At 42.4% G+C, this 25,272-nt stretch overlaps 1 protein-coding gene across 4 annotated transcripts in view; it reads right to left on the reverse strand.

Moving 5' to 3' along the window:
- Positions 1 to 20,215, reverse strand: part of EVA1C (eva-1 homolog C) — a 40,842-nt gene extending 20,627 nt beyond the window's left edge. For 2 of the 4 annotated variants that reach the window (XM_071754510.1, XM_071754503.1), the window contains exons 1-3: positions 19,689 to 20,215; positions 3,822 to 4,018; positions 241 to 364 (exon numbers count right to left, since the gene is read on the reverse strand). In XM_071754510.1, the coding sequence (XP_071610611.1) occupies positions 241 to 364; positions 3,822 to 4,018; positions 19,689 to 19,815 (448 nt within the window). In that variant the 5' untranslated portion in view covers positions 19,816 to 20,215. The remainder of the gene's footprint in view (positions 1 to 240; positions 365 to 3,821; positions 4,019 to 19,688) is intronic. The other 2 variants (XM_071754492.1, XM_071754519.1) reach the window with 2 other exon arrangements.
- Between the last annotated feature and the right edge of the window lie 5,057 nt (positions 20,216 to 25,272).

Genomic DNA, 25,272 nt, shown 5'->3' on the forward strand with positions numbered 1-25,272 from the left:
GTCTGACATCTGACTCTGCCTTACTACACTGGCTATTAAATTGCCAGCAAACACCCACACGGTGTTGTTGTAAACAAAATGGAGAGCTAAGGCAAAGCAAAAATGCCCAACAATTTGCTATTAATCTAAAAGTCTCCAAATGTCACATGGATTTATGCAAAGCCTTGTACAGTGTCATTTTAACCAAAACAAACAACAAAACACACATAAAACCACATTTGCCTGATGCAGATTACTTACTAGGTTTGCATTTAAAGGAGACAAGGAGGAATTTAGTGGTCCCTGGACACAGATCAGGTCCAAAAACCCGACTATTGACAAGGAGTTGGCAGGATCTCAGGTTTTGGCATTCATCCAGCACTTTCTAAAACAATGGGCAAAAAGGAGAGGTTTGAAAACAAGGTATGAAGCTATACAGCAATAAGAACACTTAGTTGTACTTTGCTCTCTACAATAGAGAGAAAGAATTTCTTCACAACTTTTTGGCTATGTACATGTAAAAAATATCTGTATCATAGGACTGAAGCCACATATTTATTGGACATTGTGTCATGGCTAAGTTTATGGGAACACATTCATCACCACGATGCCCATGGCAGCTCAGGATGGCACCAGTTTGCTGTTGTCTGTCACTGTTCCCTCTGCCCAACCAGATCTCCTTGCGTACCACCAGAGACTCAGGGGCACTCGGGACCCCAGGTAGAGCCCAGAGTAAGTGGGAACACAGAGTCAGCCCCCACCCTCTTTGCTGATATCTTAGTTGCAGTTACAGACTTGCAATGTCTCCCAAAAGATGTCTTTTCAACCATTTCATCTCAATCCACTTATGTTTACCTCGGCATCCTTTGCTATGCGTTCACTTGAAAGACTTCTAACTAATAACTTGGAGTGCTTAGTGACACTTTAACACAACCCTAGCTTTAAACCATACGTAGGACCTCCTGCTTAAGGGGCAGTTATTTCTTACTTGCACACATTATCAGATATTTACTTGAACTGCTGCTTGAATCAATTCCAGATCAATTCCAGTCTGCTTGCCTTTCTTTTTTAATGGTCTTCTAAGACCATATCTACCCCAAATTTTTTGGCCCAGCAATATATTTTGGCTCTTAATGTGCTGTTTCAAGAAGGAAAACAAAAAATTCAGAAGTGTTATATGAAAAGGGTCAAAGGGTTATATGGACCCACTCCAAGCTCAGCAAAAGATCTCAGTACTCCCAGTGCTCACACTGGTGTTCCAAATTAATCAGTGGTTTCAGAGCTATAGAAGACACTGCCCAAGATGAGTCTTAGTCCATTTTTTAACACAACCAAAACCCAAAACACTGAAGCCCGCCCTCCCCCCCCCCCCCCCCCCCGTGTTTAAATGCATCAATTCCTTTCATCTTCAAAGCCCAGTTTGGAAGGGGCTTCCTATACACTATTTTTGGATGGTCTGTGTTGTTGTGCCTAGGATTCCTCATGTTAAAAATCACAGCAGGCTGCCATGGTAAGGCTGCCGTGTTTCTGGGTCACCCCACTCTTACCAGGAATAACTGTAAGATACCATTCTCTGATAGTTTTAGGTACTCCCATAAGATCTATGGGAATTTTTGCCATGTTTCTTGACAGAAGGGGTCTCAGTTATATCAAGGAGCCAAATCACAGATTTGCCACTGTGACAGCACAAGCTGCACCCTTGTGTCCAGGCTGAGATAGCTGGCAGTGGCTGAGTCTCTCCTGTCATCCCTGGAAGCCATCCCTCCCAAGCATAAATGGTACATACTGGCAGCACTTTGAAGTGATCCTGTAACACTCTTGCTTTTCTGTTCCCTTTGGTAGAAGAAGAAGACTTGAATCCAACACTTTTTGAGCATTAAGTGCACTCTAAAGAGTTTATAAGGGAAGGAAAAGCACTAAATTTTATCAGTCAATTCTTCTTCTACAGAGTTGCACCTCAAAGAAATAACTCCTACTTAATTGGGATGGTTCTGAAACAGGCCAGTGAAACAGAGCTACAATTTTACCAACTGGAGATAGCTGTACCCTACTGAGTCACCTTCTGTTTGCACCTGAGCTGAATAATTTCCTGTGCATCTGTTTGTATTTTCTCCTACTTAATGAGAACAGGAGTTGTGTTTTCCATTACGTTGCCATGAAAAAACACGGAGCCACAAAAGCAAAGGGTGACACTCATGGTGAGGTGGCACTGGGCTGTTAATACCTCAAGACAGACCTAACTTTGCAGTGATCCTTTTAAGAAGAGGTGGCTATAAAAAATGGCTGCTATGCTTCCTCCCAACTGCACTGTAGCATCACGCCTGATTATGCAGACTGCAGACGAAGTTCCAAAGGGAAGGGGAGGAGGAATGAGATCACTGGTGCTCTTTTCTAAGAAATTGGTTAACAGGATGTGTCTCTTCTCCTTGAAGAACCGGAACTCCCCGAGATGCAGAGCATTCGTATCTCTCATGTTCGTGACCTCATCAAAATGCTTTAATGCCTCTGATCAGTTACAGTGCCTGAATGATGATGATAGTTTATATAACAGTTATTCCATGCTGTGTTTATTAAGAGGAAAAAGACAGCCCATGGGGACCTCAAAAAGACACTCACGAGCCCAAAATAATCACTAGTGTCACTTTGCTGTACTCAGTTAAATGACATCAAGGGTGCATGGGGCTTACTGTTTTGGGTGGGGAGCTGTCCTTTCACATGGCCCGTAGGTCATGTCTGGAATGTCTTTACAAGCTGCAGTAAAGCATGGGCAGGCCATAGTTTAAAAACTGCCCTAAAATGGAACAGGCTGCCCAGTGAGCTTGTGCAGACTCCTTCTCTGGAGACATTCAAAACCCACCTGGATGCACTCTTCTATGACATACACTAGGTGATCCTGCCCTGGCAGAGGGTTTGGACTTGATAATCTTCCTATTCCTAACATTCTGTGATTCTGTGAATATTTTTTCTGGGGAGAGGATATAACTGCAAAACATTTGGTAAACTCTTCAGCTCACTGGTGGTGGGAAGTTATGTTCCCTGTTGTAAAGAAGCAATGTGCCAGCTGCACAGACAAATGCTGCAAGCTTCATCAAAGCTTCTGTAGAGCAGTTTCAGCACCTTCACCAACAGAACATGTTCAGATTCCACTAATATTTTTGCAATGATTTACTGAATTTGGCCCAACACTGAGTATTTTCACACTGATAAAACAAGCCTTTAACAGCAGTGTTAAGTCAAATATTCTAAGCCTTGTTACAAAAATCTCCACAGTGGAAAGTAGTAATATATGAAGTACATATAATTTTAAATTATCCTTAAGTGGATCCACCAAACAAACCACAGGATATTACTGACACAAATCACGTATTCGTGGAAATGCAGGTATCTGCAGAAGTGCTTAGAAGCCACTGTTTAGCTGTCATGGTGCCTTTTCAATGAGTGAGAATAGGCATGGAACAGGCCAAACACCAACAAAAAAGTCATCATATTCAGTGGATTTGTAACCCAGCTCTGTCAAATGTTTGCATCATCACCTGGAGACAAGGAGGGCCTGTGTGATGGATTAAGACTGGTCATGACCAGCTCTTGATTAGAAGTGAATTGATTATTTTAAGCAACTTTGAGAATGGGGTTACCAAAATCAAAGGCAATCTACATGATGGTAATATCCTGATGGCCAAACACATTCTTTCAGCTATAATACTTTTCATGGTAAACAGACACAGACATGATGTCATTTCATCCAACAGTGTGAACACTTGCCATTTTCACACAACGCAGCTCACCACACAGAAACCTTCAAAAACATTGTGTGCATTAAGAAACTTTACAACGCATGATACCTGCAAAGAGGTGGGTGCCACACAGTTTATGGGTTCTGTCATCCTGGTTTCAGGCTCCTGAGTACTACACATGTGGTAGTCTTGCCCGTAAAATGCTGACTGAACACTTATTGTTGAATGACGAGGACAGTGCAGACTCAAATGCTCCCCATCGCAGGCATAGGCAGTATGATTTTGCAGAAGTTTGGTTAGGTAACCTAGAAAATATTCAGCTCTGTTACAACTGGTACAGGAAATGACAAGCTCATTAGATAATAAGAAAACTACAATCAGTATCTGGAAAGGGCATTGTAGTCAAGGTTATACATATGGCCTGCTGCCATCCCACATGGTTCTGTGAATGGGTCAACCTTCACATGCTCATAAGGTTCGGGTCTGGAAAACAAGAGGTCGCGTGGCAGTGAGTCAGAGCCCTACCAGCACTCCAGCAGTGGCACTATGCCACAGATGTCACCTCAGAGACAACAAAACAGGCTTAGGCTCTTGCCAGTCGTGGCTGCTAATGATCCCAGAGTATGTTTGCTGAAGTCAGAAGGGCTATTATGCTACTACTTGGCCTTACACCTCGACTTTGATGCTTCGCAATTCTGGACTCCTAAGCAGTTGTATGATGCTTCCTGAATCAGATGTGAGGATAAGAGAGAAAGGATGTTTCTTAAGTGTTGGACACATCAGTGTTGAACAGAAACCTAGAAGTAAGATACATAGAATTCTGTATTTGCTAGAGTGTTTGTCGGTGTTACCAGGAGGACAGGTAGGACCTGTATGCAGCTGTCCACCTGTACCAACTGTTTACACCTTCTAGTAAATAAGTCCATGAGCAGCAGAGCAAATGACAGCTGCTTTTGCTGATTTGTGTTTCATTGTGTATTGTCTCATTAGCCAAGAGTTCTGCCACTATAGAAATACAACCTCCCACTGCCCTTCTCTCTGTTCTGTAGAATACTTCAATGGAAACATACAGGCTGCTTTCACCATGACAAACTAGTCACTGTGATAGGAAACTATTACAGATAATACAGTTCAAAGCCTCTCCTCACATATACTTAAGAGGCTTTGAGATCTCTACCACTTCATCACATTTGATTCAAATCTATCTTTAAGCAGAAAAGGTTTGCGGGGGAAGAGGAAGAGGAGTGAGAGACAGAAAAGACATAGAAAATACCAGTACACAAATGAAGTAATGCCCTTCCTCACCTATTTCCACAAACACATGGAAATTAGACCCCAAACCACTTCTTCCCCCATGGGTTTTATGACAACCCCTGACACTATATGTCACTATGACACTGTATGACACAGTATGACACTACAATCAAAGCGTATCTGTTTTCCAATGCTTCTCCCGTTAGCCAAACTTTTTATTAATACGCATACAATAACTGTATTTGAATAGTTTCTTTACTCTTATATATGCAGTAAATTCTGTGTAGTTCTCTCTAAAATCAATTCTCAACATCTAGAACAACAAGTTCATCATCATTCAGGTAAAAAAACTACCCCAAAAATTCTCAAACCCCAAGATATTAAGTATATGATAAACCACTGAGAGTTTCCACTGATTTATTTGAGGAAAGATTTGTAGAAGTTTTAAAACTGGGACAATAACTACGTAAATTATTATTTTTATTCCAGGATCATAATTTTCCTATCTTTGTCTCTTTTCCAAACATACAATTGGTCTAATTAAAGAGCAAAGCTAGTAATAACCCCTCAAAAGCCCTGCTTACCCCACTGTGGTGACAGCAACATGACTACTGTTAAGGATAGTGGAAGAAAAAAACAAACTGTATTTTCTTGTTTTGGTGGTAAAGTCAGAACAAGAATGACATTTTTTTTTGTACCCTTAAGAAAAATACTGGTTTTCTCAATGAAAACATTGAAGAAGAGTTTGTTCATGCCATTTATTTTCACACTTTTCTTCTCATTTTCAACCTTTTCCCAAAGACAACCGATTAAAAAAAAATTAAACAGAAATTTAACTATTCCAAGTAAACATTATGAAAACAAAATATTTTGGTTCTCTGGCATCTTTGCCATCTTCAATTCAGTTGTCTTATCAGTTACTGAGTCTGGAGAAAGAAGCAGCTTGCTCCAGTACCGTCTTTGCTGTTCCTTATCTAGAGGCCAAAAGACAGGAGTCAGCTTAGATCCCCTTGCAGTGCAGCAAAGATGTAGGTGAGGCCCTCACCTCATTCGACTCAACCCAAGCACAGGCATTAAGATGAGGATGGAGAGAGTTTCCTGCCCTGTGTTTGCAGTCCAGAGCAAGATCAGCCCAGCAGAAATCCCCATGGCTTCTTGCAGGTTAAAAAAGAAAAGAAACTAACCCACAAATCCATCCCCTACATTTTCTCTGTAACTGAGATCACAAATAACTTGAGCTTTCCTGCCAAAGCCACTCCTCTGTCAGTCTGCTCCTGAAAGGTGCTGAGTATTGCCACAAAAATGGGCCGAATGCCCAATTGCACCCAAGTGTCTTTGCTATGGTCTGATACAGTAAAGGGGCCTCCGGTGGCATTTGCTGCCATTGAATGCCTTTGACATTGCCATCACAGCATAAAGGGCCACAGTGTAGAAGAGTATTCAGCCCAAGGTGAGTTGTGGGCACTCAACACCTTGAAAGATTTAGCCCGATATTTGTAATCATTTCAATTCTTCAGGTTTTAAATTACCTGGAGCCAAGAGTGCTGTATACAAAACAGCCCAGTATTCCCTGAAGAATATCAGCTATGTTGTGATTTGGATGAGTTCCCTGGCATCTTAACTGCTACTTTGATCCTGCAAATTCCTAATCCAGTATCTAAGCACCTTTCTCCAACAATTGCAACTATTCAATCCCTAAAAAAAAAAAAAAAAAAACCCTTTATAAAAAAACTTGCTCTGCTTCTGTATAAGCAGTATGGTTGTAAAAATAGCATTAGATAGACTGGTGAAAATAAGACACCATGCTCTCCACCCTTTCAAGTGGCCTTTAGCTCTACTCTGCTGTTATTAAAATCCTTGTGTATTTGCACACAATAAAGGATAAATATAGTAATGGAAATTGCCTGAAACCTAATGTTCTCAGATAAGTGAAGTGGTGACGCACTAATATTTTGAATTTCTTGTCTCAAGTGGTAGAACACATAAACCTGCACTGTTTATTATTATAGACACAGACTATGTAGACACAGGTAGAGAGCGGTCAGCCCTTTGTGAAGAGTGATGGCCAGAAGACAGTTCAGAACCTGTGCTGAGAACGGATTTCCACTTGAAAAGTCACTATTCCCTCTTGCTTCTTCCCTAAAAAATTCTGGCTTCTTTCTTCTCCTTGTGCCAGCCCTCCTCACGTACCCCATGGGGCGCTGCCTGCCCTCTGCTTGGCAAGGGAATGAAGTTTTCTAGGAAGCTGTCACCTCCCACCTTGGTCCCAGACTGGTGCTTGCTCAGGACAGACCAGTTTCCAGTTGCTTTCCCACCTCTCCAGGGCACGATGGCCTTGCAGTTACTCCAGCAGGTAGCTTCATCTTCTTGAGGCCCCTGGTATCCCCATATTGTTTACCCAACTCTGTGCAGAAACACACTTCCCTTGTGGCGGCAAACTGAGTCGAACGACAATGTAAGGTTAAGGGAAAAACATGTTCTTATCTCTACAATTAATAACAGCCATGATTATCAGGAGAGAGGGCATTGTAACAGTTGAATGGGTCTGTCAGTCTCTCTGAGGCACGCTTCCTTTTCTGCATTTCTCTCCACTGGCGCAATTAAACCGGGTCATCCAAAATAGACAGCGGGGTTGTGTCACAGTCCAAACCAGCCAGCAGGATTGTGTCACTTTCAGGCACCAACCCAGCACACTGCCTAGGCTACAGGCACTTCAGGGCACTACTTGCTGTTCAGAATCTCTCAGCCTGGAGAAGAGGAGGCTCAGGGGAGACCTCATCACTCTCTACAACTCCCTGAAAGGCGGGGGTAGCCAGGGGGGGGTTGGTCTCTTCTCCCAGGCAGCTACCAGTAAGACAAGAGGGCATGGACTTAAGCTCTGCCAGGGGAGGTTTAGGTTGAACATTAGAAAGAATTTGTTTACTGAGAGGGTGATCAGGCATTGGAATGGGCTGCCCTGGGAAGTGGTGGATTCTCTGTCCCTGGAGATATTTAAAAAGAGACTGGATGTGGCACTCAGTGCCATGGTCTGGTAACTGCAGCGGGAGTGGATCAAGGGTTGGACTTGATGATCTCTGAGGTCCCTTCCAACCCAGCCCATTCTATGATTCTATGATTCATTTGGTGTTTGTTCAATTAGCCAACACATTAGTTGTCTACTCTGAGAATTAGTTGGGGTTTTTTGTTTGGTTGGTTTTTTAGAGTATCAAATATGGGAGCTTGAGGCTGTGCCTGGACTACTACACACCTCATGGTCCTGGTCCCTGCTTGCTTGGCAAGTACTCAATAGCCCCTCCCTGTCCAGTACAGGAGGAGATTCCCTTCCTCTGGAAATCAGGGCACAGGGAAGGCTGGAACACAGCCATGGCTTGTCCCAGCATCAATGGAGTCAGGTCATGGCTGGCTGTGCACCTGGAGTAAGAAACCATTTTTGAGTCACACCATTTCTTATCTTAAGCATAAAAGAACTTTAGACAACTTAAAGTTTTAAAACTCATGTTTTTTTCTCCTTGTTTTTTGGGTTGTTAGGTGATACACATAGGGGGTATGCGTGTTTAGCAAAGGCAGTCACTTTTTCAAGTCTTACCATGCATTAGGGAGGACTATTCTCTATCTTTTTTTTTCAAAATAACAAATGTTTATCTTCTTTAGAATAATATGAAACTTAAAAGAAAATTTCAACTACTGTGAGAATTGTCTAAATTCTAAAAACCTGGCAATACTGCAGTGTCCTAGAACATCTCTATGCCTCTGTGTGAAAGTCTCACCAGGAGCTTTCCCATTCATCCAAGCCACACATCCATAAGCAATGTATGGAGTGCTCTGCATACAAAATCATCTACGAGATGTTACAGGCTGGCTCAGAAGTTAAGACTAAATAATATGGCAATAAGCAGATCCCATTGATTTGAAGGCCAGAAGGTATCATCCCACCCAACTGTCTGCATAACCCAGACTACTCATTCATTGTAACTTTTTTACTGAGACTCAAAACACCAATGCAGAATCCAGGGGTAATCCTTTCTTCCAGAATTAGCCAAATTAGTCACAGCATCCACTCTGTTGACAAAGAACTTCAACTGAAAAAAACAGCACCAGAAAAACACAGAAAATACAGAGGCTGAGCAGCTGAACAAAGCCTTTAAGCCTTACTGATCAGTTCTTTTCCAAAGGAGGACTGATAGACTGTAACAACAACAGACAAAAAACAAATGGCCTAAGGCACTGAAGGCTGTAAATAGATGCCTCTTTGTGAGAAACAGAGCTCTTAATATGTTATAGGTTTTATACACAACTTTTTTCCTATTATTACTGCTCTTTATAACAATAATGGTGGTAATTAGTAGGAACTTGAAGCTATGAAAATCCAGAATCTTTTGTTGTGTTTGGTTTTTGGGTTTTTTTTGTCTTTTAAAAACACTGAAAAACTGCTAACTCAGAAAGCTTCCATTTAAAAAAATATATCCATCAAAAACTCTGAAAGGGGTCAGCAGAGAGATGTGTTACACCTCGTGCATGTGGCACAAGCCAGTTCAGGGTATCCAGATTTGCTGGATTCATTCCTTATGGTGGAAGACACTCACATGAGGCCTTAAAACCCTTTTTCAGTTGTTAGCACTGGATTAAAGAAATTTATATATTCTGTCCAGCCTTACTGCACTGGCATAAATCTCACCACATGGGATGATCAAGGAGAAAAGCATTTCAAGCCATGAGTCTAATGCCTAGCACATAGTAAATGCAATCTCAGAGCTGATGTAATGTCTTTTTGGCAAGAGAGAAGCAACGTAATATTTTAGAGGCTGAAGCTGAATAGCGCACAGACCATGAGGACTCTCAGAATTAGGCCTTTATATATTCAGATTTAGTAATATTAGTTCCTGTGCATTGCTCAAACTAGCTTAATTAGCACAGCAATTTGATAGCTCATTTTATAGACATACAAATCCATTTTAGCTCAAAATAGATTGAAATTGTACACTTATTGTTGAGGGAGTCCCAGAAGGCTAATCCATTCGGTAAATCTACATCAACTCCCGTAGCCTTATGAAGAATTGTGCCAACAGGCATTAAAAATACACAAGAAAGATTGGCAAGTCTGAAGGAAGAGATCTCACTGGTGATAACAGAATTGTTGATAAACCACTACAAAAACCATTAGAAGCATCACTGATATTTATTGATATTTGGGATCCAGCTGCAGGACTTCCCCAGCAATATTTTCCCCGTTGAACAAATTGAAATTAACCCCTAATTTTCCTCCCCCTTCCCCTCTGCCATACCCTCCACTGGTATTCAGAGGCAACACACCATGCTGCAGAGGATTTGTGCATAATTGCCACTTTCAGAGCTGTGGTCTGTGCAGATCTGGTGGTTCACAGAAGCAGCGATCTGGCTTTTGTAATTGTCATTAGCCTCTTACTTCAGCTGTCTGGTAGCTCTTCTTTAGAATTAGTGGTAGCTCTTTTTTTTGTGGTAGCTCTTCTTTAGAATTAGTAATTGTGACAGTGGGCAAAATCAAGGAAAGAGGCTTCCTAAAATTCACACCACTATGTTTCATCATTTTATTCTTTTTCATCCAAGGGCCTTTTAAGCATACTGTTTGGGTCATCTTAGTGAGACTCAGTTTTACTGTCTTATGTCAATAAAAAATACTCTTAGGCAGAAGCACTGTTTATTCTACTTGCTGTTCAGAAATAAGCATAACAGCTTCACTCAGCAGATACAAATAATAAGCCATATTTGCTTAATATATGCTTTCTTGCATAGTCACTAATTCAAATAAATTTACTTTAAATTCCTAAATTTAAATTGCTTGGGTTTTTTTCAGTGTACCTTTTTCCACAATTCCTGTCAACAGTCATGCTCTTTACCAGTGACTGCTATTCTACTAACTTGATCTTTTTGCTTATAATGTGGTATATCATATGAAAAGATGGTTTGCCATTCAACAAAAATAGTCTTTGCATAATTATTCTATTTTAATGTTTTTATTATCTAAACCTTTTTCAACATAGAGATAGATGTTCAATTGCAAAAACTGGTGGTAATCTAGTTTCACCGATCAGCTAGTGACCATAAAATAAAAACTTTTCAATTTCCAAATGCCTGGTTTGGTTTCAGAGCATGAAAAGCTTTTGCTTTTCTTAGAATCAGGCCTTGAGAGTTCTCATCTGACCATTTCTACAGGACATGAGGCTTATAATATCATGATCTCTGTCCATTTGCAATTCCCTTACTCAACAATTCTTAAGTTCAGTGGCCAGTTTCAAACCTGAAGGGTACAGGACTCAAAGAAAAGTTCCTACAAGGTTCATGAAAACTGAAGCCTGATCTGACAAGTCAAAATAAGAACCATCACTTCCAAGTCAATCCCTTTCTAATGCTAAAAGTAAACTCACTGCTGAGGAGAGACCATACATATACTGGAGAGCTAATCAGCCTGTTGCTCATGGAGCAATTTGTTTTCACTGGCCTTAAAAGATGAAGAATTAAGCCTTCAACAAGAAAACGCTTCAGTAAAAAGTTAAAATGCTTTTGAATCAAAGCAGGCAAGCAGTGATGAAGACCTCAGTCAGGCTTTCCATAAACTGCTTTATCAAGATGTGTGCTTTCCTAAGGAATTGTCTTGTTTAATTTTTTTCCCTTATAGTTGTACCTCATAGATTGTAATTTGGAATACAGCCATATCATTGAACTTAACTCTCACTGTCTGTGAAATCTGGGGGCCAAATTAAGCAAGAGCTTGGCTCTGTTTAAGCCCATAAAAGGACCCAGGTAACCTGCAGACAATTCACTGTACAACCACATTCAAACTCAAGCATTTAAACAGTTTATTCAGTGAGTAGCCCCACGTGCAAGAAGCCAAGTCACGAGCTCTTTCTAGAAACACAAAATCAAGGCACCATGAAGAAATGTAGAGATATCCAAATGGTCTGCCAAATGGGCAGTGTTTCTCCAGAAACCACATGGCCTCTTCATATCCATGCCACTCAGCTCAGACTTGCAATTATGTGCATTACATTTTCTGAGAATGGAAAATCTAACGAGTCCTGCACTAGCAGACCAGATGCCTATCTGCTCTCTCATATCCTCCCACAGCTGTTCCCTGTTTCCTTCAGATCTACAGTTTTATTTTCCCTTGTGTTGCCTTCTAGGTGTGATGCTTACATTTGTTGTATCCCAATGGCTTTCTGAGGAAATCTGAGAGATCCCTACGCATTTTCTTTTTCTCATGCGCTTCCTCTTTTTAATTCCTTCATCCCTTCCTGTGTTAGGAGAGACAGCAATTACTGATCCTCAAACATTTTGGTCTGTAATAGACTCCATGCTGTCTGTTATACTTGTCTCAGCTATTCCATGAAGCCACAGGGACAAACACTTGTCCTGGGACTCAATACAGCCCTGCTGCAGTAGAAAAGGAAGACTTTCTCCCTTCTATTGTAAAATGCTGACAAGAAGCACAACACTGTTAAGGGACACTTCGGGTTTTTTCTGCCCTTGCCAAAAAAGCCTTTTGACTGGAGACAGAGTAGTCTCTTCTAGTGCCATTAATAAGAAGTAACAAGAGAAGGCTCCACAGGTGGCAACTGCTACTGGAGACACAGTGAGTGAACCATTATGCCCAAGAGACAGCAAAGTTACGAGATTTCTGAAGATTGCAAGTAGGAGAACCCCAGGGACTAGGGGAAACTATTTCTTTGAAAGCTTGGATTTGTGAACTTTAACATCCATGCAAACTTCAGAGGGAGGGGCTGTTCATTGCCAGCTCCTCAGAAAGCGAAGTACAAGTTTCATTTCGCAAATCTGACTTAAATTTTGCATTTTTTGACTCCCATTTATATGTGACATTTGAAAAATCAGATAAATTAGAGAGCAGGGAATTTGCCTACTGAATCACCAATTCCATCTTCCAGCACCTCACAGATCTGCAGTGATGGTTTATAGTACTGCAAGTTCAAGCCAGACAAGCCAAAAAACCCCAACTAAACAAAAAAACCCACCTTATCCTCATAACCAGATGATTTTTTTTGCAACAACATTTCATCATGAAGAAATCATTGAATCATAGAACAGTTTGGGTTGGAAGGGACCTTAAAGATCATCTAGTCCCAACAACCCTGACATGGGGGGAAAAGTCCAAGATTACAAAAAGTTCTGAAAAAATAATGCTTGTCTTTCCATCCAAGAATAAATACAACGAAGAAAAATAAGCAGATATTTGTGAGTTGAGACCCACATCGAAAGCCCAGGGAAATCCTTGGGAATCCTTCCAGTGACCTCCATAGGCTTTGAATTGGGTCTCATATTATGATTGATGTTTTAAAATTAAATCTAAATTAAGAGCCAAATATCACTGGTATTTAATTTGTTGCCAGAAGCCACACAATAGACCTTTGAAGTAAAACTCCTAAAATGCATAGAAATTCAGATGAAATGACTCACCAATGCTGAACAAATAAGGCACAACCACGCCTCCTTCTGCTCTTCAGTTCCCTTTAAGACACTATTTTCTCTGTGTTTGGTAATATATAAAAATATTTCAATTTTAATTGTAGATTATGGTTGGCAGATGACAGAATTCTGATAACTGGTGACTGGTCAGACAGTGCTTTCTCTGTCTGGGGACACTTCCATCCAAATCTGAGTATTTACTTGGAAGAGGTTTGTAACTCCTTTCTCTAATAAAGCTGAGACTGTCTGCAAGCTCTGTCTTACTAAGAAGGGTATCAGCAGCAGAGGGAATAGGAAGGCAGGGGAGAGCTAATCCCTGCTATTTATTTTGAATAAAAATAGCATATGATGTGTCAGGTGCCAGCAATCTGCACAGTGAGAACAAAGGGAGCTCGTGCCCCAAAGGTGTAAGGATCTGAGAGACAGACTCAAACATGTTGGTCTCCGAGCAGTGGAGCTCATGAACTCAGGTGTCCTATAGGTTTGTTTCCTAATATCTGTTGTAGGGATAGGAACATCATGCTACACTTTAACTCACTTCAGGAAAGATTCTGGAGCAGCAACCTCTCTTGGGGATGCTAGTAAGGCCTAACTGCTTATGCTCACAAAAGCTCACAAAGCTATTTGGATCAAAGCTCTTACTTCTCTAACAAGGATGAAATCTGATCAGTGGATTCAACAAAAAATACTAGGCAAAATCCCCACCTAAAATGGGATTTCATAAGCTATACCACCTCAGGAAAGCAGCAAGAACTGCAGAGACCAGTCTGAAACAAAACCTCATACCTCGGCACCATGATCTGAACTAAAATCTCACTTCTGAGACACACCTCTGTGTTCCACAGATCCAAACCCACTCCACTTCAAGAAACTTTAAAACAGACTTGGAGGTTTAACTCCCATATGGAAAATGAAACATGTTTCTAAAATGAAATGCTTTTCTTTAAACAAAGCAAACCAAAATTTGCATTTGACATTTGCAAGGGAGTATCAAGAAGATACATCACTGACATCACTCCTTTTAGCACCTCTTTAATATCCTGGTCAAAGGACACGCTCCATTTGCCACAGTGAGTCAACAGAACCAATTCTAGAAAATTTATACAGGATTTTATCTGACCAACACAAAACCAACAGAAAAGCTTCTGCATCACTGTGGTTGGTTGTGATCAATCCTGCCATGCTATTACAAACAAAGCATTTTGAAGCATTTGTTTGCTTTCCTTTTGCCTGGGGGAATCTGGGATGGGTGAATGCCACAAAACTTAATGGAAACTTTTAATACAGAAAGGCCACAGGATCAGATTATATTTCTTGGGTGAACTGGTTTGCTTTTTCATTAGATCAATTTGTTTTCTATTATTGGGTCAGAAGATCAAATATATGGAAGCAAAGCTATGCCCAGTTCTAGCTGAACTCTTGTGGGGAAAAAAACAGTTGACACCAGTGGACAAAGATTAAAAAGTTCCACATAGGCAGCTTTTTCTGTTCACATCCAGAAAACCATTCTTCAGTCCAGTTTTGCAATCACACAGTTACTACATTTTTGATCTTCAGTTACAGCCACGTTTCTTGAAAGCTGCCCAGAACACCTGGCTGAGACCGAGGGAAGTTGACTGATAAGGCGAGCAAAGGAGGTCAGTTCAAGCAGAAAGCCTAAGATCAAAGCAGCATAGAAAAAAGAGGAAGAAGTGAAAGAAAAGATGCAAAGTACCCACAAGTACATATATATTGTAAAAAAAAAAAAAAAAAAAAAAAAAAAAAAAAATATGGATAGATGGTCCTCAGCGTTTCTGCTGAGAAGGGATTTGTTTCCATAAGAGTAAGAGGACAGACCACTTTTGCACCAGACAGGGAAAAGGTGGGAGGAGGAGCAGGGCTAGGACAGAGAGCCAAGGGGAAAGCCCAGCACTTTTCCCATTGGCAGCAGGGCATTCCCCATGGCTGGGGGATGAGAGAAGGGAGAAGTGCTTTTGGGAACACACATGTTCCTAAGTGACTGCCACCATGCCCAGCAAAACCAACCCTCCCTTAGCAGCAGTGGTAGCACACTGTGGTGTGTAAGTGTCATGGTTTAACACTGGCCCGTCAATTAAACCGAGTGACAGATGCTCTCTAGCAGTAACTATAAACATCAAGTGTTATCAGTCCTAGAAGCAGACACTGTCTGAGAAACTTGCTGTTAATTTCAGCAAGTGCAGCTACTTACAAGAGGCTTAGCTGAACGCAAAAGTACAAGACAGAAAATCACCTTTATCCTGGCCCAAACCAGGACAGTAAGTAAAAGTGTACTAGAGAAGTTTGCTGGTCTTGCCACCTCCTCATTTTGCCTATTTTGGGAACCAGTCCTTGAACACAAAGGATCTTTGAGGAAACACGTGCCACGTGGCCTTCATTTCTTGAAAAATGTGTCCCTCCACTTCTGACAGTCTCCTGGGAACCCAGAGTATTTAGGATTTTGGCTCCCAGAGACCAGAGTACTAGGAAAATTCACAGCAGTCTTCAGTCTCTTGGACTGGAACCTGACCTGAAACATGAAAGCTGTAAGTGATCAGTGAGAAAAACAACACGAGGAAAGAGTTTTGTCAAGTAGGAACAAAATTTTAGGCATGAATAACTGTTTTGGTGTAAAGATTTTTCAGATGTCTACAAAGAGTGGGCATAAGGGAAATAAAATTCTCTAGCTTTAGGATCAAACCAACACGCACAAAGATCTAAGGAAAGAACTGTGGATTAAATCTCTCTTCTTTCAAACCTCCAGCTTTTAGTTTAAACTTTGGGCATACATGTTTGGATTTCACTTTGAAGAATTTATCACACACAGGAGTGCAAACCTCCACTTTCAATAACCAGTGCAGAATTCTTTGTTGCCACTACACTGCTAGAGAAAAATAGATTATGCAGAACTTTAAGGATCACGTGTATCAACTTTCCTTTACCTCAAATATCTCCAGTTACTAAAAGGAGGAACTAATTTTACTTACTGACACTAGGTCCTCCTCACAAACTTTAAATTAAAGCTCTGCTACTGAAGTCTTGTTTCAGAACATTTTTATCCCTAGAAAACACCAATTCACATACCAGTTCATAAAATGTTAGTGCACAGTGAAGAAACATCCCAAAAGAAAAAGCCAGACACCCACCTAGAAAAAGCCTTTTCATAGTTAAAAGCTGGCCTGAGAAACACATGAAAAGCAAAAATCTGCAGCTGTATATCCTACAGAGGGAAGAGTAGTAACAAGACAACAATGGCAACTGAACTGCAATAACCAACTGAAGAGATTCTACTTGCAGCCAGAGCTCCCAACCTCTCTGAGAAGGGAGGGATAAATATTGTAACAGTTTCACTGCTTCTGTTCTGTGTAGTGATCCATAAAAAATGATCACAGCCTTCTGAATGGGGAAATAAATACAAGTCAAACATTAAAAAAATAAAAAAAATTAAAAATAACCCTTCTCTGTCCACATACACTGTTCCCTGCTCTCCCTTCCAGAACATCAAACAAATCTTAAGAGGAGTAATTTTTGCCTTCATACCAGCAAGGCCTTGTGATTAACAAATGGACTCTGGGCAGGTAAGCATGGCTAGCACAATTAAATACATATATAAAGAGAACAACAACGTTTACATGTGCAGTTGCTGCAATCAGACAGCAAGCTGGGAAGTGACTAGGGAAAGCTGTCAGAAATAGAGAATGAGGGGGTGGGGAAGGAGAGAGGAACAGTTTGGGCTGCTGAGGTAGAGATCCAGTGCTGGAAACACACAGAACAGAAAAGGCAATGACCTGAAAAACTATGCACCTGATAATCTGCACCTGATAATATGCACCTGAGCATAAAAGCCTCAAACCTGTGAAAAGGAGAAGTTGAAGCAACTGGCTTTCCAATTACCTGGGCACTCCTAAATTCCCAGTACCTGATCAAATTGTGCAGAACATATTCACAGTGCAAATCTCAGTTCCTTTTGCTATGGCATGGGCTGAACGAGGAAACCTGTAACATGGTGCCTGAAAGTTTTAACCTCAGAAGGGCAGGGCTAGACCTGGCCCCTTCCATGAGAGTGAAAGTGTAGGTGGCAGGTAAAGCCACGGGAGCCAAATCCCCACTCCTCATTCCTCAGGATAATCCCCCCGGGATCTGCCAGCACCTTGGCAGCTGCCAGGTGCTGCCCCTTCAAACGAGGCAGATTTGTTTTCATGTAAATTCAACAGAGCTTAAGAAAATCAAGTCATCATTCCTGCTGTAGGAGGGACCAAGTAAGGAAATTCAGAAAGTTCAGAAGCTCAGCTTGAAGCTGCTGTTAGAGGCTGCAAATCTGTAACAGATACTAAACAGACTGGAGATGTCACTGCAGGCATCTTACTCTTGATAGTTCCTGGCCTGCAGCACCTACTTTCTAAGTAGCTAAAAACTTCTCTGTGTGCTCTGGATACCTTTCTTTAAAAGGTATCATTCTGGATTACATATCTGCGTTAAAAGTCAAAAGAAACTGTGAGTATAATTTGTTGAAGCCTGGAAAGTTCCCAGATTGGCAAGAATTTTAGGATCTGATTTTCTTATTTACTGAATTCTCTGCATGACATTTTTCATACTGATCTCTGGGGTGAGACAAAAATCTTTCTTCAGTCATTCTACCTATTTGGAAAGTTCAGTGCATAATGAATACTGAATACAGTTGTACTTTTGAAGTGTATCTTGGATAACCTTATCTAAATAACTTCATTTGAAAAGTGAATGGACTTTTGTGAGAGGAACTTTGCTAGATAAACTAGAGGGATATTTTTTAACTCAGCGGCTATTTGAAAGGAAAATCTGAACATTTATTTTATTGTATTTTGGAGAACTACAGTATGAATCCTAAACTAACATCTACAAGCCAGCAATTAAGGAAAAAAAGAAAAACAACAACAAAAGCAAACAAACAATCACAAAATCACCAAAGAATGAGATAGCAAGCATTTAAAAGCCTTTTGGATGTGAAAGGAATCTAACAGGAGAAAAATAGTATATCCAAGTATGTAATCCTGATCCTTGTATTTGCTGGTTGCTTTTTTAGAAATGTTCAGCCTCAGAGTTGGTCAGAGTAGTAAAATCACAGACTGCATTTTTGTGTTGCTGAGAAAATACTTTCTACAGAACAATCACTAGCATTTTGTATTACTGTGACCTATACTGATGTGCATAGCAACACATTTGAACTGTTAATTATATCCCAACTTTATTCCAGTGCACTCGACCAGCTTTTGCAAAGTTCTGCTCTGTTCATTACGGGTACGGCTTGATTTCTGCCCTAGAGGCAGCTCCTTAAGCTTGCAACTGCCAGGAATAGGCTGTGCTCCCTGTGAAATACAGAAAGGGGTGGAACTGTTCGAAGTAACTTTGCAACAGGAGGGAGATGGCATGGACCACAAGGAAAGCTACAAGACGGCTGTCTTCTCCCAACAGAAAAGAAAGTCTGCTTCTTGGTTCTGCAGGAAACAAGGACATCTTTCCAATTTCTAGTCGTTTCATCCTGCACTGGCACAGCACCCTCGCAGCGATGATTTTCTGAAGGGCAACCAAGCGCTTCTGTGCTCACTTCGAAGCGACTCCTGCCATCCCAGCGCTACGAGCTGAAACCCTCTCCCAGCAATGACAAGCGCAGCGTTTGCTCGCTACCGGTGCTACGGACGGCTCACTCGGGGCCCGGCTCCAAGTACCCAGGAGAAACTAGGAACCCTTCCAGGGACTTCCACGCACTTGGGGTCAGGCCCCGGCGGCTTCACGCACGGCTTTCCCACTGCGCAACTGAGAAGACACCGGCAGCCCGAGTCCTCCCGTCCCTCCCGCCTGACCCCTCCGGCGGCCCTGAGCCCTCTCCTCCCTCCCTCCCCTCCCTCCCACGAATGGCGCAGCTACGGTACATCTGAATCATGCGCCCTCGCTCCCCTGGGCCCGCGTCCCGGCCCCGGGACACGACGTGCCGGCAGCTCGCCGGTCACTACGCAGCTTTCTGAGCCCATCCGGGCGGGGTCAGCCAGCGGGCCGGGTGAGCGCCGGCACTTCACTCCCGCTCCTGCCCGGGGGGGTTCCCCCTCATGAGGCGTTGCGGGGGTGCTACCAGCCGAGCAGCCAGACCTCTGCCCGGACAGTGCCCTCCTCCTGCCCCGGCGGCCACCGCCGAGCCCTGGGGCCGCGCCCCTCAGCCCCCGGCACCGGGCACCGCGTTTCCCGTTACCGTTAGTCGGTCCCGGCCCTCCCGCCGCCGCTGGCGGGGCCGCCCCGTACCTGAGAAGTCGGCGAGTGCCGCGACCTCCGCGCTGCACACGAGGATCACGCCGGAGAGGAGGTGGAGGAGCCTCCCGAGCTCTACCTGTCTCCGGCGTGGGTGCTGCCCCGCATCCCCTTCCCTCATCGTGCGGGAGAGGGCAGCTTGGGGCAGGGGGGGAAACCCACCGCCTCACATGATGGTGCCGGCCCCGGCTGGCGGTACGGCCGACCCCGACCCGCCGGGCACCCTCCGCCACGGGGCAGCGCCGGCTGCCCCGGGACCGGGCGGGCGGCGGAGCGCGGGAGGAGGAGGGCGGAGCAGCCCTGCCCGAGGCCGAGGCCGCAGCGCAGCCGCCCCCCGCTTTGGCGGGAGGGGGGTCCCGGCAGAGCGGGGCACCGGGAGTCGCGTCGCTGCCGCCGCCGGGGAGCCCGAGAGGACGGCGGGGAAGGGAAGAGGCTTCTCGGCGGCTCCGTGCCTGGCACTGCCCTCAACGCACATCGTGCGGGCCGGGCTGACTCAGACCCGGCTGCACCTCGCCCGCCCTCCCCCGGCTCTCTCCACCCCTCTCCGGGCAGTTCGAGGTCCCGGCACCTCCCTCTTGGCTAGGAGGCGCGATTTCGCCTTCACACCCTCTGCGAAGAGCTCTTTATTTTTAACTTTATTTCTCCCTCCCTCATTCCTGCTTGGCCATGGTTGGAGGGCTGTCATGGACTTGCACACCCCCCCTAACTCACGGAACAATATTTCCCTGCTTGCATTTTCCCAAGACAGAGGCAAGGTGCTCCCTGTCACTCTCCGTCCCCTGCAGCGCGAGTTCCCAGACTTTCCTCCTTCAGACCTCCTTGCCTCATCTGCCGACTCTTCTGCCTCACCCACGCTCCTGTCTTCCCTTACACATTGGCTCAGAAGTCTCCGGGGGAAACCCAGCTGACAGCTTTTCCCGGCAGGATCCCTGGGTGAGGGATTTCAGTAGGCAAACTGCTGTGTTAGAAACGGCCCTGACTCTTCCTTGTTGCAAAAAGAAACTTTCCCTTTTTCTGTTTGCTCATGTTGCTACCTGACAACACCTTATCGTAGTCCTTTGCTTTGAGACCCATGTAGTTCAGCATAGCTGAGCCTGAAGTGTGTAAGCGTGCTTAAAGCATTCATTACAAAGTGAGAAAACATCTTGAAGTTCCTTTGAGAGAGTTCACGTTGTTCCTTGGAATCTTTTGTAAGACTGAAAAGTAAACCAGTGGGAAGTTCAAACAAATTGTCATTACAACCTGCTAAGCCACCTTCAAATAGAATTTGGAGCTCCTTTTAAGGTATGAGGGACTAAAGAGAATAAAGCAGGACACTCATTTCCTAGTTCCTGTAAAGAGCTGCCCTCAGGAAAGAAAACCCAGAAGCAACACTGGAAAAGGGACATACAAACATCTTCTGCCCTAAGGTTGTACTTAGATATAAAGTAGGTAGGCAAGAACATCTAAACATCCTAGCTTGCATGTTCACATTGATCTCTTTTCTTCTGAAAAAAAAAAAAAAAAAAAAAGAAAAAAGACTAATTCTGTTAAATCCGTTCATCTCCTGCTGCTCTAACTGATGTTGGATTTAATCCAGACTTGAATTTCCAAGATTTGGCACCTCTTTCGGGATGGTACACTGAACTTTGACTTGCTTGAACTATTGGATCTGAATCTTTTTTCTTTCCTCACCTTCTCCCTCTTTACACACAGAACAACTGTATAATACATACATTATAGTCATGCTTCCTTAGCCTTGGGAAATGAGAGCAAACCAGGTTTCAAATGAACCTGCCTGAGGTCAGGGACATTCTATCAAGTTTTATTGAGCTCAGATAAATGTGATCAAAGATGCCGAAATAACATAGAATGGAATAGCTCTGAAGCATTTGCAACTGCAAACATGGACAGGAAGAGGGAACAGTAGTTCTGCCAGGTGTGTGAAGTTTTTCCTCCTGTCTGTTTCAGATAAGGACAGTGTTTGTCTCTGAGATGAACCTGATACCCTGTGCCTTCCAACTGTGGTACTGGAAGGAGACCTGTGGGAGTCTTCCACCCAGTCCTCTCATTTTTTCCCCTTCATCTTGCCCTACCTGGTTATTGAATCTGACTCGGGTCGGTTCCAAGGAAGGCAGAAAAGAATGCCAGAAGAATGTTATAATTAGCACAGATTTTTACATGAAACAAAGCATTTGGGAGCCATATTCAGATCTTCCAGAAAGGTCCTTAGATGACTATGGTCAATTTATTCGTCTACTCTACTTTCATACCTGCCATATCTACTACAACTACATATCCACCAGATAATCTATGGCTTCAGGATGACAGACCCTCATTCCTTACACAATAAAGGGAGAAATATATTCAGACAACCTGCTATAGCTCTAACAGGAAATGTGTTACCTCCTCCTCTCTGGTTTGCTGACTAATTCCTGGAACACAGATGTCAAGAATGTCAACTCAAGTCTGCCACGTGTGACTCTTAAGTAGGCAATGGACAAGTAAACAATCAATGCAGAACAATATATAAAACGTCAAAAATCACTGAGAAATATCACCCAGTACTCAATCCTGAAAGGCTTTGAATCAGAAAATCCTAGTCAGGAATTGTGAATCTTCTCTTTCCCATGAGATGGCATTGCTTCTTCTAGCCCTTTGATTCTGTAAGAAAAAGAACATCTAGTGGTGCAGGAATGAGCCTGGAATACTTTTGGCACTGTGCAGGTATAACCCAAAGGCAAAGACAGTTTTCAAGTGGAACAACTGAACTAGGAGAGCTTAAAAATATTGCAGGTGACCTCCAAGGAGGTGAAGCAGTGAGGGTTGACTAAACAGCACAAGAGACAGGTGGGTGCTCCTATGTGTAGATATCTGCCTTCTAGGGAAGCCTTTCTACAGAGGAGAAAAACTGAGAGACATTGCAGCCAACAGAAATTGAAGACATGCTTTTGGTAAAATAACAATTTCTTTTTATTTTTTCATCCTGAATGGGAGATCCTCTGCTATTCAACATTAATCTAAAACCTGGTTTTGGTAATCCCTGCTATTTGCTATGGGTACTGCTTAAAGAGTTAGAGACAGCAAAGTAAAACACAAAGGTAGGGAGGCAGAAACTATTATTTATTCTGATTTGCAGAATGTGTTTCTTTGCCATAGCCTTGAAAGCAGTTTCTACAAGCTGGCAATGCTCAGGGGCTGGAAGACAGCATAACTAATCCAGACATGTTCAACATGTAGAATTACAGATTGTCTCAGCCTTGGCCTTTCCTACGAGCAACAGGAGTGAGATCCATTGTTTTCCCCAAAGAAAAGACAAAAGCCTGTAAGTTAGAATCCTGGCTAGATATCATGTCTGCTTCAAACAGTTTCTCTCTTTTGAACATGGGGACAAAAAAAAAAAATAATTTCACAATATAAGAAATGCAGGAACAGTGTTGTTGCATGGAAGTGTTGCAAGAGTAAAGCCAAAATCCGAGCTTTTAATTTATTTTTTTTTCACCATATTATTCATTTTTCTCTGAACTTCAGCCAAACTGCCAATTTGAAACTCATATCACGGCTTAGTGTATGGAAATTCAAATAAAATTACTGCTGTCAGTTAGGAAATAAAAAATGTGAAGTCATAGAAGACACTTGAGTTAGATGGCCTGAAATTTTCTATTAGTAACAAAATCACAATAACAAAAGTTACTGGAAATTTATAATCTCAGAAGTACTTTTTCACACGTACACACACTCACACACACACACACACATATATATATATAAACACATGTCCTCACTATACTTCCTACTGCTTTTTCTCCCTCTTTTCTCCCCAATAAATTTGTTAGGAGCTGATATATGTAATTTTTGCTCTCTTCTCCCAGAACAACAGTTCCAAAAAGTTCACTAATGTTGTCTTTGGATTTTTGGGGGGGAAAAGAGGAATCTAAGTACAAAACCCCAGGCTTTTCCCACATTTTAAAATACTTTATATTCCTGCATTCTGACACAGATGAAATCAACAAGACAGTTCAAACAAGCGGGCTGCTATCCTCTCTCTGTTTCTATGGAAATGAGTGTCAGTCCAGTTAAAACAAAGCACTTGCTTTACAGTAATCACTATATGGCAATTATTTAAAGCAACATAGCACATTTTTACCAATTCAACCCCTATTTCTATGGATACAAGAAAGAAAATAGTGGTAGAGAAGTCTCTCTTGTATTTTTTTTCAATTCTAAATGTGTTCTGGATGCTACAAGTTCTTGTGCCACAGGCTTTAAGTTCTAACAAGATCAGCAAGTGTGCAGTAATTTGAACTTGAGAGGACCAAGTCTGCAAACCATACTTAGGAAACATTATCATGCATTTAAGCAGAAGTTTGAATGAATACAGAGCACAGTACTTCACCCAGCAGGTTTAGAAAGGGAGGAAATATCTGCCATTTTCTGCCATTTTTTTGGACTCAGAGCAAGAAAAGTTAGCTAACAAGTTTTGAGTTTTGTGGTCATAAGCTGCTTCCTGCATATTTGGGTCTTGGCTGAACTAATCAGAACGTCATGCAGACCCTGACCACTTCACAGGAGGAACTAAGATGTAACATGTGGAGCTCGTAAAACCAATCTCCTCATATTTCATTCCACCTGAATGAAATCTCAGACCAACTTCCTCGTCTCACACACAGCAGAAAGGTCACTGCTCCTCATCCTCTTGAATACTGCCAGTCTTACTGGCACCTCTCCTGTTTACAGATTATTTCTTCTAGCAGTACACCTATTTTTTTTTTCTACAAGTATACCTGGGCACTTGTGTAGACATGAAGTGAGAGGCATGCCCTGTCTCACACAGCTTACTGCTGGAAACAAGGAAAAAAATACCTTAGGTGGAGGAAGAGCAACAGGAATGACATTGGGACAGAGCTACTGGTTGGACCACAATCTTGGAAAACAGCTTGTTTACTTGTAAAAGTGCATTATTAAGGGTTTATGAGCCTGCCTGTTGGCTGGTTGTTGTCATTGTTTCTCCTTTAATTACATAGTTAGGCTAGGATATTCTGAAATTGCTAATGACTTTATATACTTGAAACCTAAGACAGCAGCTTTTTAAAGCCACAGAATCAAAGTCAAAGCACTGAAACAGCTGTGGCTTTTCCAAAAGCCTTGGAAAATCAGGCCTCTCAAGGTCTCTCAAGTTAGGTGTGCAGAGGCATGCAAAACTGGTAGTGTTTCAGAAAAGATTAGCCCCTAGCAGTATCTAATCAGTGAGAGTTAATAGTGTTGAGATTATGGCTTCACAGTAGTTCAACCTGAGCGTCCCAGAATTAGAAGCTAATAAAAAAATTTGAAAGTAATAGTGCACTGTTTGTTGCTTGTGTTTGCTTTGCTTCTTAGGGTTATAAGGCTTCCATGGTAAATTCTGAAGAGATGCTCAGTGACTATGGTTAAACTCTGTCTTAAGGTTGGTTGAAGATTATTCCATGTATAGAAACTGGGAAGGACTTCAGTACACATGGAAACTATCCTTTTTCTGCCTCTGGATATAAACTATCCTATAATGCCAAAGGTCCTGATCTAAAGGATTGAAGTAAAGGATTCATCCAGTTTATTGCAAGTA

This window comes from Heliangelus exortis, chromosome 1, assembly GCF_036169615.1.
Source record: "Heliangelus exortis chromosome 1, bHelExo1.hap1, whole genome shotgun sequence".
NCBI lineage: Eukaryota > Metazoa > Chordata > Aves > Apodiformes > Trochilidae > Heliangelus > Heliangelus exortis.